This window comes from Eucyclogobius newberryi, unplaced genomic scaffold, assembly GCF_026437365.1.
Source record: "Eucyclogobius newberryi isolate DKJ021-1_F unplaced genomic scaffold, fEucNew1.0.hap1 SCAF_9, whole genome shotgun sequence".
NCBI classification, from domain to species: Eukaryota; Metazoa; Chordata; class Actinopteri; order Gobiiformes; family Gobiidae; genus Eucyclogobius; species Eucyclogobius newberryi.
In genome coordinates, this window is record NW_027316532.1 from 35284915 (window position 1) to 35299750 (window position 14836).

The window sequence follows — 14836 nt, forward strand, 5'->3', positions numbered from 1 at the left end:
CACAAACCATCTTCTCTTAAAACCCGAGCTGCTGGAAGCCATTGTGTGTCATCGTCCCGCTCACGTCTGCATTCACCTGCGTCCTCTCCTCCTCTCCTCCACGCCCCTTCCTTTAATTTACCACAACAAAAGCTTCCTCCAAGGCCACAAGAGCTCAATTAAGTTCCTTCTTTGTGGATAAATGAGGTTAATGTCTCATCAGCTGGTGTTTGTGGGTTCAAAGGTATTCATCACGGGGCAAAGTGGTGCTGAGCGGCCACTCGCACACAAACCATGAAGATGTAATGGAGATGAATTGTTTTGGCCGACTGAGTGAGTAAGTAGTATAATATATGAATCATTCAGAGCGCTTTTGTTTGCTCCGATAAATATTTGAATCTTTATCAACAGATTTACTTATTTTTGGTTACAGTGAATCTCGTTATCATTCTTCCTACTTCTATCAATGTTTGTGCATAAACGTGGCGGTTGTTAAAAATGAGCGAGGTTATATTCTTCTTGAAAGTGCTTAAGGCTGTTTGGAGCATACTTGTGTGTTAGAAAGGTGCTATTCAATTATGCACGGCTGTTTTGAATGACGCTCTGTGTTTCTCTGAGAAGTTGTTCCTTTTATGAATATTTTATCATAGCCGCTAATGAATCCAGCCAGCGCGGGGCAATCATAACCAGCTAACGTGGCCCGGGATCATCTGTAACCCGATTACCGTGATGCTGATGGGCGCTGAGTGACGGCTGTACATCACGATGAATGATTGTTGTGAGAGTTTGGACTCTTACTGTAAGTGCAGGGACCGTTAGCCTCACAGCTGCATACATTAGTTCCAGGATAAACAGTAAGTAATCTGACCTACTTATCCTTATCAAGACGGCAATGGATATTTTTAAGTCATTTCCTTATCTTTTGAAGACACCTACCTTCATTGTTGGGGTGGAAAATGTATTGAAACAGGAAACAAATACTGCACTGGTTTGTTTGGAGAATGCAAAATAAAAATATGAATATTCCGTGATATTTCTGCACTGTGACGTTTCGTTTTAAGACAATACATCAGCAATGTCAAATCACGTGATCAAGTGAATGAACAGTAAAACATTTCTGATTGATCGTCATTATTCACTCCACACTTAAAGCAGATGTAGAAAATGAACCTTAGTTTGATCAAAAGTTAAGAATGAGCTTTTCGTAAACATGTTTTTCTGTGGTTTGGTGTAAACCTGCTCACAGCACAGAGGTTGTATTTAAGTGACATTTAAAACTGAACTGAGACTTTTTGTTACAATTTGCAGATTGCGGATTTGTTGGCCTTGTTTATGGTTCGGTCATTGTTCATTAGCAAAGATAGTTGAAATTACTTTAAGCCATAAGATGAATATGATACATTGGTGGCGCCAATTCCAAAGAAATGATGACGAGGTTCAACATTATGTGAACATCCTATTCATGGGTTCAGCTTCCTGTTTATAGGTCATATTTTAAGGAACTTTGTCCATTCAAAAGGTATAATATTTTGTTTTCAATTGTTAACTGCTATGGCAATCATGCTAGATTTTCATCACTCATGGATTGGACATAATGACATAATTGCTGCTAAACATGAATAATAATTGTAAAAGTTTCTTTAGATTTGTACTTAAATTGATGGAGTGAATCTTGTTGTGGCTTGTTATCAGTCACTGATCCACTAAAGGGCTGATTCACTTTACAGAAATGTGCACTCTTGTGTGTTATTGAACATAATGAAACACAGTCCTAGCTTTAGTTTTACTTTCAATTTACCTTTTTATATTCAAACGGAGGAATTGAAATTGAAATTTGATTAATGAATCAAGTCTTTTTTGCTGGTGTTTTTATTTCAAAACGACTACAACAATTCGCAAACAGTAATAAAACGATTAAGCGCAATTTTAAATCCCATTAATTGCACAGCCCTGACACCAAAAGATCAACACCTCCAACAGACCTTCACGAGACCGAAAGGTTTCTTTGTCCAGTTAGGCGTTTCCACATTCAGATGTATTTATTCAACCCAGCAGAGCCATTTGCATATTGTGAGGATGCAAATGTGAAAATGTGTGTGTGTATGTGTGTGTGTGTGTCCAAGTGAGATATGCGTATGTTAACGGCTCACATGAGCGTGTGGCCGAGGTGTGGTGCCTGCCTGGCCTTGTGAGCGCTAATCATGACTGAGCCGCTTAAGGACATCCCACTCCCCCCCACTGCGCTCCTCATGTGTCGGGGGCAGCGCTTTACTCCGCATGTGCGCCTGTAGCCATTTGTCTGACACATTTGCTGCCCATGCTTTAATGGTTTTTGAAGAATTGACTTGAATGAGCTTTTGCGGGCCACCCATAATTTAGAGGAGGGGGGGTTGTGTGTGTGTGGGTGTGTTTGGAGGTACCTTTGAAGATTTACCAGGCATTAGGCATTGGAACAGTTGTGGCTCTGACTCTGAGGAGGAAAGCAATCCACACAGGAGCAATTAAATGTAACTTTGACAAACAAGCGCCATGATTGATGTGTATAGAATTTAGCCCATGACTCTCTGTGTGCTTATTTCATTCAACATGGACACAATTACAGGTTGGCGATTTTTAGGTAAAAAATGTGTTGCAATTGTGATTAGATTTGCAACATTTTTACAAAAGTGGGATTCTCCTCACATTGCATATTGTTGGAAGAATATTAACATTTGAGCAAAGACTGACATATGAACTAATAAATGTCATAGTGGCAATTTATAAAGGTCTAAATTACAGGTACCACAAGATTTTTCAATTTGAAAAAAGACTGATTTTGGGCATTACAAAAATATATTTAATTGAATTGAATTTTCAATTTGAAAATTGTGCCGACTCAAATTGTGATTTCAATTCAATTACGATACAGACCTCACCACCTCTTCTACTGCAAAGGCTTCATTTTCTGCAGCGGCAGCCAGGACTCTGCTCTGAGACAAAACCAATTAATTTGGAAGATAATCATGTCATGTGAGCATGTCTAATAAAAGCGGGAATGGTCCAGAGCTGTATCGTGTTACAGTGCTATAAATGACCTTTCCCACAAATGACACGTTCCTCAGTAACAAGTGTCAGTCTCGAATCCTGCTGAGCCGTGTCATAAAGAGATGTTTGCGCGTGCTCTGGACTGTGGTGGTCCTGTGTGTACTTCCCTTAATAATGTCTCATTTCCTAAAGTCGTCCTCATTTGTTCCTTGCTCTGTCTCGGTGCAGATAAGCAGGAGTGGGGGGCTGGTTCCAGTATTGCGACGCCTTACAGGAAGGGGCTATCTGGGACCTCTCTTATTATAATCACTATTGATTATCCTCCGCGCTCTGCTCCACAGAAGGGGGAGGCAAATGACCGACATTTTTCTGTTGCTAAGAAACACTGGGCCTGAGACTGATGGTTCACACGTTTGTGGGCGAGAGGCAGGACAAGGTCACAATATTATTAGCAACGCAATATATGTTATTTGTAAAAAGCATGTATGTGGCAAGTAGGTTGAGTTACAAAATTAAAAGGTGCTGCTGCTTTCTTTGCAAAGCAACTGTACAAGGCTCCAATGCCCAACACAAAAACAACCATCATTTTTCATTGTTTTTTTGTATTATTTTGGTCAACTCAACTGGACAACTTGACATTAAGCCAAAGCCATGAGTGTGCTTATGTTTTTTGTGTTGATGTTCTTCTTTGTTGTGCACTGAACACAATATGTAAATGTGTCAGTGGAGCTCATCAGAGGGACGCAGACTCTTGAGCCTGACCTCATATTCGTATAAGTAAGAGGCTGATGTTTCTGCAGTGCAATGCTTCTGTTACCTCTGCTCCAAATGTGTGCCACACACACTCCACTGCTCTTTGTCCATGTTAGAACTTGTCACAGCGCCTGCTCTCACACTAATCCCACTGTGACGTCTGTAGAGGCATGAAGGAGCTTTGGAGAAAGGCTTGAGGGCCGCAAGACATCAGAAAAATGTGATCTCTTACGTTGAATATTTAATGTAATTCTGTAATCATTTGTTAATTAATTTGCTATTTTTGTTGCTGACCTAAATGTGTCATCATGATCTATTAGTGTCTACATAATTAGGGTTAGCATATGTTTAATCACAGCAACATATCAAAATTATGGGGAGAAGAATACAGAGGTCTGCCGCTGGGTGTAAGTGTCTGATTTGCCCCCATTAAGACCTTTGTTAGTGCAGTTGTGTGTCATCTGTCAGTCGGAGGGAGAGTGTATGTGTGTGTGTGCTGTGGCTGCAGGTCTCTGTCTCACATGCACACAAAGAACCTTTTATTTGGACTCTCATGAACTCTATTAGGATTTAATAGTTCAGTATTGTCCCCAGTGAACACAGCTGCCCTGTGCCAGACGGCACTGTGACTGAGGCGTATAGAGACTATTGTGAGACATGTGCCAGGAAAAAGCAAAACATTAAATGATGGGGTTATTTGGAAGAAAAAAAACATCTGTGAAAGTTTGATAAAAGAAAATAATGTGTTTAGTGCAGATCTGGAACAGTGTAAATCTAGATTTGGTTTCAATGCTAGTGCTGAACCAGTAACGAAACAAGAGGATGTTTTTCATCATTGTCATTTCTGCTTATGTTTTTGTTTCTGGGTGGGCTCTGGTGTGCAAGAGGAGAGGCACTTACCTGAAAACTTTGTACACTCAGTTTTAATTTACTTTACAAGCATAACATTTTAACCCTTGTTGACCTTACTCCTGTCCTGGTGCTGTCTGACCTGAGGGAGGACAAAGGGATCGAAATGTTGTCCTAATTAAGTAAATCAAGAGTGAGACAATGCTTATGTGTTTGTGCTAATAGTCTTAATTAGTGCAGGGTATATGGCCCTAGCATTTTTATCACAATATAAAAGAGAAAATCTGTGATAACGATATAATTGCCAAAATACCTACGACGGCTAAACTGTGTTAATTATAAAGCTTATAATTAGTTGTTTGAGGCAGTTTAAGTTACAACTCTATACGTTTTACACTTGTATCTCTTTCATGAATGAGTTTTGATTCTCTTCAGTTGCTCTAGGCTTTAGCGATAGCAATTAGCCACCGTCTCTGTCTGCCACACCCTTCCAACTGAGAGCAAAATCAGCTGCCGTACACGCGCTATTTTGTCACAAAATTTCTAATTTCATATCAACCCCATCTGTCGCAATATCTCACCACCCCACCACCGCAATGTGACATGGCACAGTCCTTTTAATTGTACTAAATGAAGGGATAAAGCTTGCGTCTAGATGAGGGGGCATGTGTACAATGTATTTTATGCATTGAAAATCCCTCTTTGTGTGTGTACCATTGTACTAACCACTAATAAAGGAAGTAGAAAAAATTACAAACACAAAAATATTGTATGTTTAGCACAGATGCGTTGCATAATACACATGCAGTGTCCCAACCTTTACTCAAGTCGTGTTTGATGTGTTTATTTTTAGTTTCCATTTCCATTGCAGTGATTTTACCGGTAATAGATTTTTGATGTGTATGTCAAACTCTGTGAGGACAACCTTCAGTAAATAGAGGCTCTGCTATTCTGATTTAATGTTTAATTAAATGCAACAGAAAAACATCTCTCCTGCATTGTTTGAAAAAGATGATGTTTCTCTCTGTTCCCCCGATGAGCACATTATTGAAATATTGTGGTGTTTTCCTCTGTGTGTCCTCCAGATCATGGATAGCATCTGCCCCTTTTAGAACTCCTTCTAGGCACAGCGTTGTGGTGGAGTGTAGTGAGACTGAGCCGCTCGTCATGTGTGAAGCCTGATGCCGACCCTGCCCTCAGCGCTGGCCATGGACGGGGAGAGCTACCTGCATCCAGACGGCCCTCAGCTGGACAGCAGCCTGTTCTCCACGCCCCCATCCAACATGGAGGTAACACGCAGAACCTAATCCTAATTTACTCCTAATTCAATCTTTGTTCATCAAGTGAAAAAACATGCCATTTACAGCAACTGGTACAAATCCTATTCAGAATGACTCATGGATGTTGAAACAGTAAAACAGATTTTTTTACCACTTTTACCATTTATCACTTGCCAACTTGAGTCAAAAACACATACAAAAATACTTTTTATAACAAAGACAGCAACATTAATAAATCAACATAAAAAAGATTAAACAATTTCAAATTTTCATCAATAATATACTTTATTTGTAAATATAGAATCAATCTAGAAGTTTTTAGTCACTATATTTATATTTATATTTTTCATTTTTTATTTTGGTTAAAATGTAATTGAAAAGACTTTTTGTGATGTACAATAGAAATAATTGTTTAACTGTGTTATTCTGTGTTCCAGAGTTCATTGTTCGCCTCCTCTGGCTCCTGGGTGCCCTACTCGCAGTCTAATGGATACAGCATACACTGCCCTATGCCATCTGGAAACCAGTAAGTTCTACAGAAATATCAAAACAGTTTCAAAATCATCACATCCCCCTGGATGGATCAGGGTGAGATGTTTCAGTACTAAATGTGTGTTGATTTGGCATTAAAGGACTGTGAAATGTTCCAATCAAACCACAACCACAAGAGTTTCTGTTCACACCTGAGAAACACGTTCTCTGTTTTGACTGTAAGTTACTCTCTCACTGCATCCGTCCTAAAGGGCGTATGACAGGTTATAATACACATTCCACTGAAACATAGTGAACGTGATTTCATGTTTTACTCAACACTTGATTTTCCCAATGTGAGTTTATAATGTTACTTCCTGGTTGGGCAGGAGCAGCAGATGTGACATGGGTAGAGGTAATTCCACTACTGTTACTAGCAACCGTATTGTAAGCAAGGGTCAAAATACATATTCAGTTCACAATAGTTAGGATTTGACAAATAATAAGATCTGATAACACCTTTGTTTTGTTAAATGATCATTTAAACTGTGAGAAACCATGAGAACCTGTCATATGCACTTAAGTCTGCAAAATAAGGCATACAAGTATATACAGTGTGTCTTTATTTGCCTTGTGTCAGAAGACTCTTTATTTGTTTCCTGTGGTGGGTGGGCTGGTGCCTGCCTTGACAAGACACTGATTACTCTTAACTAGTGTCACTATACTAAAATGACTAAAACTCTTCAAGATTGAATGTTTTATCTGTACATTATGTGTCGTTCTGTTCGTTGTGTTGCTGTTTCTTGAGCAGTTCATTGTTGTAAATGAGGATTAGTTCCCAATCGACCTGCCTGGATCAGTAAAGGTTTAATACAATAGACTGACACTTTCAACACAAAATAATAGTACTTTCTGCACTAGTTCTGCTGAAGCACAAGATAAATGTAGTTCTGTTTTAATAGTTAATAAATGACTCCTGTTTAAATGTGTACATGTTTCCACTTTGGCCCAGGTCACCCTTAATCACCCTTTTATGGCAAAAGGTTATTCTACCTGGTTAAATAAAGGTTAATAGAATAAGATAAAAACTAAATAGTTAGTCATCAGTCATTTCAATTGCTACAGGTGCATTTTATAATCAGCTTTGGGACATAACCGCTTTCTGAGCAATGCTTTTTTCACATTATAAGCCTGTCACAGTCACAGCCCAGTCAGCAGTTATGTTCAGTGTTTGATCATGGCACGCTAGAATAGTGTTACTGTACTGTAATGATGAGCAGATCTAGCAGCTTGCAGTCGAGTGGTTTGGGAGGCAATAAACTTGGTGACCTTTGATCTTCTTTAATTCAGTTTTCACACACATTTGTTTTATTGCATCCTGTGTTTTTTATTGCCTTGCTTTTTGCAGGAATATAAAAAGTAAGCAAATATTGTTTAAAAGTCCCTATCACTTTTTTTTTAGTGCAACACAAAATTTAAACACATATTTTCTTTTCTGGCCCTGCGACAAGTTGGCCACTGTCCAGGGTGTACCCCGCCTAAGGCCCGAAGTCACTGGGATAGGCTCCAGTCACCCGCGACCCTGAAAGGGAACAAGCGGTAGAAAATGGATGGATGGATTTTCTTTTCTGTTGTGAGTTCAGAGCTTCAGAATGTAATGAGAGAGCGCAGCCTGTGGTTTTCAGGTTCACTTGAAAAGTGGAATTTCTGACATCATGTTTATCTGCGTCGGCAAACGATGTGACCAAACCCACAATCGACTGAACCAAACAAGCAGATTTCAGAATTTCAGTTTAAAACATCTTTTGGAGGAAACAATAGATATTAATCTGCTTTTCCCCCTCAAAGCTCTTGGGGCCTTTCTTCCAGGATTGTTGGCTATGAACTGACTATTTTACAGTTGAAATTTAATTGATTTAACTCCAGCCTTCAGTTGTCTGCTCACGTGGTTTTAAGGAACAAGCATCGAGTAAATAGATCATATGACACCAGTGAAGGATGTGAACGAGCCTGTAGTTTGGTATTTTCACGCAATCTCACATAACTGTAGTTCACAGTGCTTTTAGTAGTGCTTGCTGAGGTGAATATTTTATGTACAGTAAATCAAAATGAACAAAGAAAAAAAAAAACAGGAATCACTTGTGAACTCTGCCAAGGTTCACACTATACAATATGAAAGAATGCCCAGTGAAATGTTTTTCTAGTCAACAGATTCACAAAACTTGAATATATCAAATTGGATGTGTTGGCCAAATATGGACTTTTCCTTCCAAAAAACTTGACTCACTGTTCAAGCCTCTGTCGTAGGAGGCGATGCACACGTTTCTTAATTGGAAAGTAAGAGTGAGTTTGTGGGTGCAAATTGACGTGAGTGAAACCGTGTTACTAATTACACTACTGCTGATCCATCAAGTATGCTGGGCATGCTTTGTATTTATACTACCTCTTCTTTTCTGTAACAATGAACTGAAAATACAAAAAGAGAATAAACATTTATATCACTTTGCACTATGATGAATCCCCATTTTAATTACACACAGTTTTGCTTTGCACTTTCAATTACAAAGTCTTACATGATCAAGTTCAACGCTGTTAAAAGCCAAATACAGCAAGTTCATTAAACGGCTGTGTTACTGAGGCAACCACAACGAAATACTTGCACACCTCCAGCTTTGCTCAGAGTTATGAATTGTGAGATGACAGATGATAGCATAATAAAAAGAAGTTGTTTACTGATTTGTACTTGTCAACAACAGTGTCCGGCACTCCTGTGATGTCAGAAGGAGCTTAAACAGACTGTTGCGTATCATCTCTGTGTCATTGTTGACGGCAGCGGCAAAAGGAGGGGATTTCCGCTTGGGATACTTTTGGTTTTGAAGAGTGTGACTGAAGTTAGATTAGTGGGATTTATTGCAAACATAAAATTGACTCGACTATTTGGCACCGTCCATAAGCTGGTAATGCTGTTGGCTGTTCTTATGAGAAGGACTAAGACTGAAGAAGTTCTTGATCAACTGAAAACATGCCCTTTTTAATGATTCATCGACTAAAAGGGGAAATGGCTCCATCAAACACTCTCAAATGTATCAGGATCTTGCAAATATCTATACAGTCAACGGCATCATAATACGTGAAAGTGCAGATTTAACTGTACATTTAATTCACCCCATGCTGTCTCGTTTCTGCTGTTGTCCTTTTAAATCCTTATAATCCTAATGAAATAGTTAGTCAATCAATTTAAACAAAATAAGACACCATTGGCCGTTCATCAGCTAAAGGACTTCAGCGCTGTTTATAGGGATGTCAACAATGTTATTCACATTGTCTAATAGAGCTGCTCCATTGCTCTATTATGTGACCAGCTTTATGTAATAACAGTAATCATTTTAATTTTAAGTTTTAATTCTAAAATCATCATTCAATATCTTTTAGGTTTTACGATTATACTGTGACCTCTAGAATCACAATTATCAATTAACCAAATAATCTTAACATCCCTATTTTAAAAGGATTTTATCGTGCATTGGATGATACCTAATAATTCCAAAACATAATTGGAATATCAAGTTTCTTTTTTTAAATTATACACTCTTTTGCAGCTTTTTAATAGTCGTCTTATGATCCACTCAATACTACACTTAATTAAAATGTATCTTAAAACAACTATTTTGACCATATCTTTTACGTAATATGTCACTTACTTCTAGTTGTGGATTTTAATTGTTCCTTTGAGCAACCGCTTTTCAAAATGTGCTAATTCATGTGTTTCTGGCAGATGATTCCTTTCTAATTTGAAGAACTTTATGAGGACTTTTCCCCATTCAAAAGATTAATTATACAGATATGAATTGCGTAATTGCCATAAAATCGTCTGACTGTTGCCATAGCTCGAACCCCATTGAACATCATTGGTCACAAAGGTGATAATATTGTTATATAAACCATGGTAACTTAATACAAGTGCTTTTCTGTAATGACGCTGTGTGCTTTTCTGTAGTATCTTGTATGTTCTGACTCATGCCGACTTGTCATCTTTGTTGGAGGTTGAACTTGAATCCTCGCTGATCTTTGGTCCATGTTGAGGAACACGCTTCCAAATCCCATTGAATGGCTTTGACCGGGCTCAATCCCTCTGAGCCGGAGTCCTGGCATGTGATTGGCTGAGCAGACGCGGGTGTCACTGTGGTAGATACAGTGAGGGTGGTTTTACTTTCCTTTTGAGTGTGCTCTTGTTACTATCTGTCGTGTGGCATTCTCTCAGGATGACTTGCACTTGACAAGAAACGAAAACATTTGGACATAGATTTGTTGCTGCGTGAGAGGAAAATGCTTTGTGTTAAGGAACTTTGGAGCACTGAATGTCAGAAAGGGTAGGAATGTTTTTTGTCTAATTCCTATCATTGTTTCATTAATTCTTCCTTATTGTGACTTGTTTTATGATTGGTGTGTGTAAGTTACCGCCGGATACTGTTAGACAATAAAGTGTCATGAGACGCTTTGTGGAAGAATGGTACAAACAAAATAACCTGTCCTTAATGTGCTCGAATGGTTTTAATTCAGAAAACTATTTGTCTTTGCTGTAGTAGTAGTTTTGTAGTAGATGAGTTTGTACTTTAATCACCTCTCTCATTTCCTTGTGAAGGCAATACCACCTGAACAGCAGCAGCAGCAGCAGCACTCCAGTCCCGGAGGTGCACATGGACATGTACATGGGCTTCTCCGACGTGGACTTCTCCAGCATGGCCCTCCCTAGAAACGGAGACTTCACCCAGGTCAGTGCGTTTGTTTGGATTCTCTTTGGTTTCTCTGCTCCCACGCAGAACTTTCATGAGCGTGAAACGCAGTCGTAAGCCGCAGATCAGAGTCTAGACCACTGTAGTACTTTACCTATCCCAGTCCTGTCCTAACACGATGTTCATCAAACACAATTCAGCCCCGCACTTCCTCATGCACCTTCTGAGATAACTAATCCACCAGTGTCTTTGTTTTTCTGTAAGAGTTAAATATGCAGAGTAATATTGTTGTGCACAGCCTGCTGTTAAACTGCTGTCTGACTCTACATTTGCATATTGCTCTAAAGGCAATTCTTTGTGACTCAAGGCAGTTGTAATGATACGCACCAGTGGCCTTTTAATGTGATGTCCTTTTGTGCCGAGCTGATGAGGCTATTATGGTCCAGTTTTAAACACAATAGTTTTAATGATGGGTTTTCAGTGGGAGTCACAGGCGGGAGCTTCAGTGCAGTGATCACAGGCAGAGAAAAGCCCTGCTGCTCCTGGTTCAACACCAGGCCAGAACTGTAAATATAGTGTGAAACAAGTGGAGCAGAACCACCGTGTAAATGGACCCCATTATTCTCAATGAATAATGCATTTTAGTCATATTATTATGGCTCAGGAAAGAGGCAGCTTTAATGGATTATTCAAAATTTGTTAGAATATAACGTTTTCTAAATGTTTTGTCTAATGAAAAGTCATTTTACAGTAATAGTTAAGACAAATACTCTCATTACCTAAAGTCACTTTGTTAGAAAAGGAGAAACTTTGGCAATATTGAAATTAATTTACCCAGTACTCAACAACTCCAAGTAGAAGTATAGTGTGGCCCTGCGGTGACCCCCATCATGCACCATATAAGATAAGATAAGATAAGATGAGATATTCCTTTATTGTCCCACATGGGGAAATTTCATTGGTGCAACGCAGGAAGATACAGAGGTAGATACAGAAGAACAGATCACTTATAGGAAGTCTGAAAAACACTTTCAGTAGAAGATCTCCTATAAATAAATAAAAACTCCCATAGACAAATAAATAAATAATACCATTGCATGTGATCCCGACAGTAATTGCACATGAATATGTGTCACGACAGCACATAGATATGACATATACCGGTATACACATATTTATTTATTATGCATTTTTCATGTGAACCTCCAGTATTTCTTCATGTTGTGCGTCACTGTTACAGTGACGAAAGTAAGTATTAGAACACCCTGCGTTTTTTGCAAGTTCTCCCACTTAGAAATGATGGAGGAGTCTGAAATGTTCACCGTAGGTGCATTCCCACTGTGTGAGACAGAATCTGGAAAAAAAATGGAAATCACATAGTAGGATTTTTAAGTACTGTACTTTTTGGGCTATAGAGCGCTCCTGAATAAAAGCCGCTTCAACAAAATTTTCAAAGAAAAAATAAATTGGACCTATACAGAGGTAGTTCTTGACCAGGTTCGCACACATTGCAGCAGGGATTCTGGTCCTCCTCGCCCCGAAACCTGACATCTTATCCAGATCTAGATGTTGTATGAGCGTTATCCTAGTATTTTAGCTGACATCAGAGTCCATTGCTGTATTTGTTTTCTCTTTTGGTTTGATGTAGGTATATTGAAGTACATTGTTCTTGTTTAGTGACACACTGTGGTTCTGTCTTTTGTATAGTAATACACATTGTTTCAGATGTGTAATTCAATATCAGACTGATTGGCACCAGATAAAGGAAATAGACAGACTTTTATTTCCTGTTTGCCTCTCAGGTGTGGTTTAAGTTGGGCTTCTGGAAAGATACAGGCATTATTATTAGAAAAGCAGTAATCGACTTGTCCTCTGTTCACATTGGTCATCCATGTCACATGATCTGTGTCATGGAGGTTGTGATTCATCTGGGTTTCCCCTTATTTTCTCTTCCTGATATGTCAGCTTCACTCTTCTTTTCTTTACACAATCCCTCTGCAAATATAAGGTTTACCAAAGTATTCTTTGTACAAACACACAAGAAACCTTTCCCACATATTTTTGTGACGGAAAGGTGATTTATTAAACATATTTTAGGGGAATTATTTACAATTGAGCTTTTTATATTATCATTGCGAAAGATATCTGAAACAAAAGCCACAAAAGATTTTTTGGACAAAATAATAATAATACATTTGATTTACAAAGCGCTTTATCGGGACAATTGATAATAACAGTCAGTTTCAAGAACATTCTAACTACACATTCTGCAGTACATTTATAGGTAGACTAAACAGTAGATTAAAAGCAGTTCCAAAAAGGTGGCTTAGATATTAGTTAATTTTTCTTTTAAAGGGGCAAAAGTACTTTATTAGTGGGCTTTCTGAATTCTTCTACAATAGTTTTTTCCACCCCCTCCTTTTATCACTCCTGTTTGGATCTGGCCCTGTGTTTTTCCGTAGACATGTTTGCAATGTTTTGCTTTGGATGGGAGAACTGGTCGCTTGTGTTTCTGCTTTCTCAGCTGTGCCTCCCTCGTCCACGTGAAGCATGCAGGCAGAATGTAAGTCATGAGGGCATCGTGACTAACCCTGTACCTCCTCCCTTCCCCCTTTACACATGTGGCACTGGGCTGTCCAAATATCACAGTCATGACGCCATAGTTAGCGTCCTGGTCCCGGGATCAGCTGTTTCCCTCACGCAATGTAAAGTATTTCTGTCTCATTTCAGAGTTTGTCTAAGTTGCTCTGCGTTCAGCGGCGGCGCGTGGACAGGAAGTTTATCGAAAGGGTTTAGTAATAGTTTACATTTTAGACGTGATATGTCCCAAGTGACCCAGCCATCTCTTTGGATGTCCATTTTGTACTAACAATCTGGAAGAAATAAATATTATAGGCTATTTTTTCAGCTTTTTTTACGTGTTCTGTGATATATTAAGTCCGCTGACAATCAAGTTTTGAAAGTAGACATGAAATAATAATGAATAAACTCTCTAATAGTGTCGTCGCGAATCATGATGATACAAACTTGATTACGATACTAAGGAAAAGGCTCGAAACCACAAAAAAAAAAACGCTCTTTTTTATACCATTGAAGGTAACACAAAATAATAGTGTTCTTTAATATTGCAATGTAAATATGTTTATAGATAAAGTCCAATTTTGTTCTTTTTTTTTTTTACTGAAGTAATTATCAATACTTGTTCAAATGAGAATCTAGTTTTGATACTTTATTTTTGTTTTAGTATCACTTAGTCTGGTTTTTGTCTCTACTTTTGACAACCCTAAACTCTAATACAACAGATATCATCAAGTCACTGATTACCAGTCCCAAACTGATGCTTTCTATCTGTTTATTTATGTACACAACACTGTAATATCTATTATTTCTATCATCACAAGTAGTCTCAATTTACAAACATTATAGCTTTTAACGGTATTTAGTAATTTTTTTAAAAGAAATAAAAAGTACACCTAAAGAAAGAGAGTCCTTACCGAGTAATTCACCTGACCATATCCTACCAGAGAAGTGTCACGCACACACCCATTAGAAAAGTTTCCTATATTTGATTAATTGTTACTTTGTTTCACTAGGAGCCAACTCTCACACCCAAAGCAAAACATTACATTTATATTTCCAGAAAAACTGTGTCAAATCCTAACACTAGAGATAAAACAAGAAAAGAAACATCACTTTGCTAACATGCACTGCTAGTTTGCACTGTTGCTCTGATCTTGCAAATACATT

The 14836-nt window shown here is 38.4% G+C and overlaps 2 protein-coding genes across 4 annotated transcripts in view; one reads left to right on the forward strand and one right to left on the reverse strand.

Annotated features, from left to right (window-relative positions):
• The window catches only part of polr2eb (RNA polymerase II, I and III subunit E, b), a 311979-nt gene that overhangs the window by 233426 nt on the left and 63717 nt on the right, over nt 1–14836 (reverse strand). The window lies entirely within an intron of this gene.
• Nucleotides 5689–14836, forward strand: part of sbno2b (strawberry notch homolog 2b) — a 34108-nt gene continuing 24960 nt past the window's right edge. For 2 of the 3 annotated variants that reach the window (XM_072438475.1, XM_072438476.1), the window contains exons 1-3: nt 5689–5894; nt 6323–6411; nt 10999–11128. In XM_072438475.1, the coding sequence (XP_072294576.1) occupies nt 5787–5894; nt 6323–6411; nt 10999–11128 (327 nt within the window). In that variant the 5' untranslated portion in view covers nt 5689–5786. Of the gene's footprint in view, nt 5895–6322; nt 6412–10667; nt 10727–10998; nt 11129–14836 lie in introns of those variants that run through there. The other variant, XM_072438477.1, reaches the window with a different exon arrangement.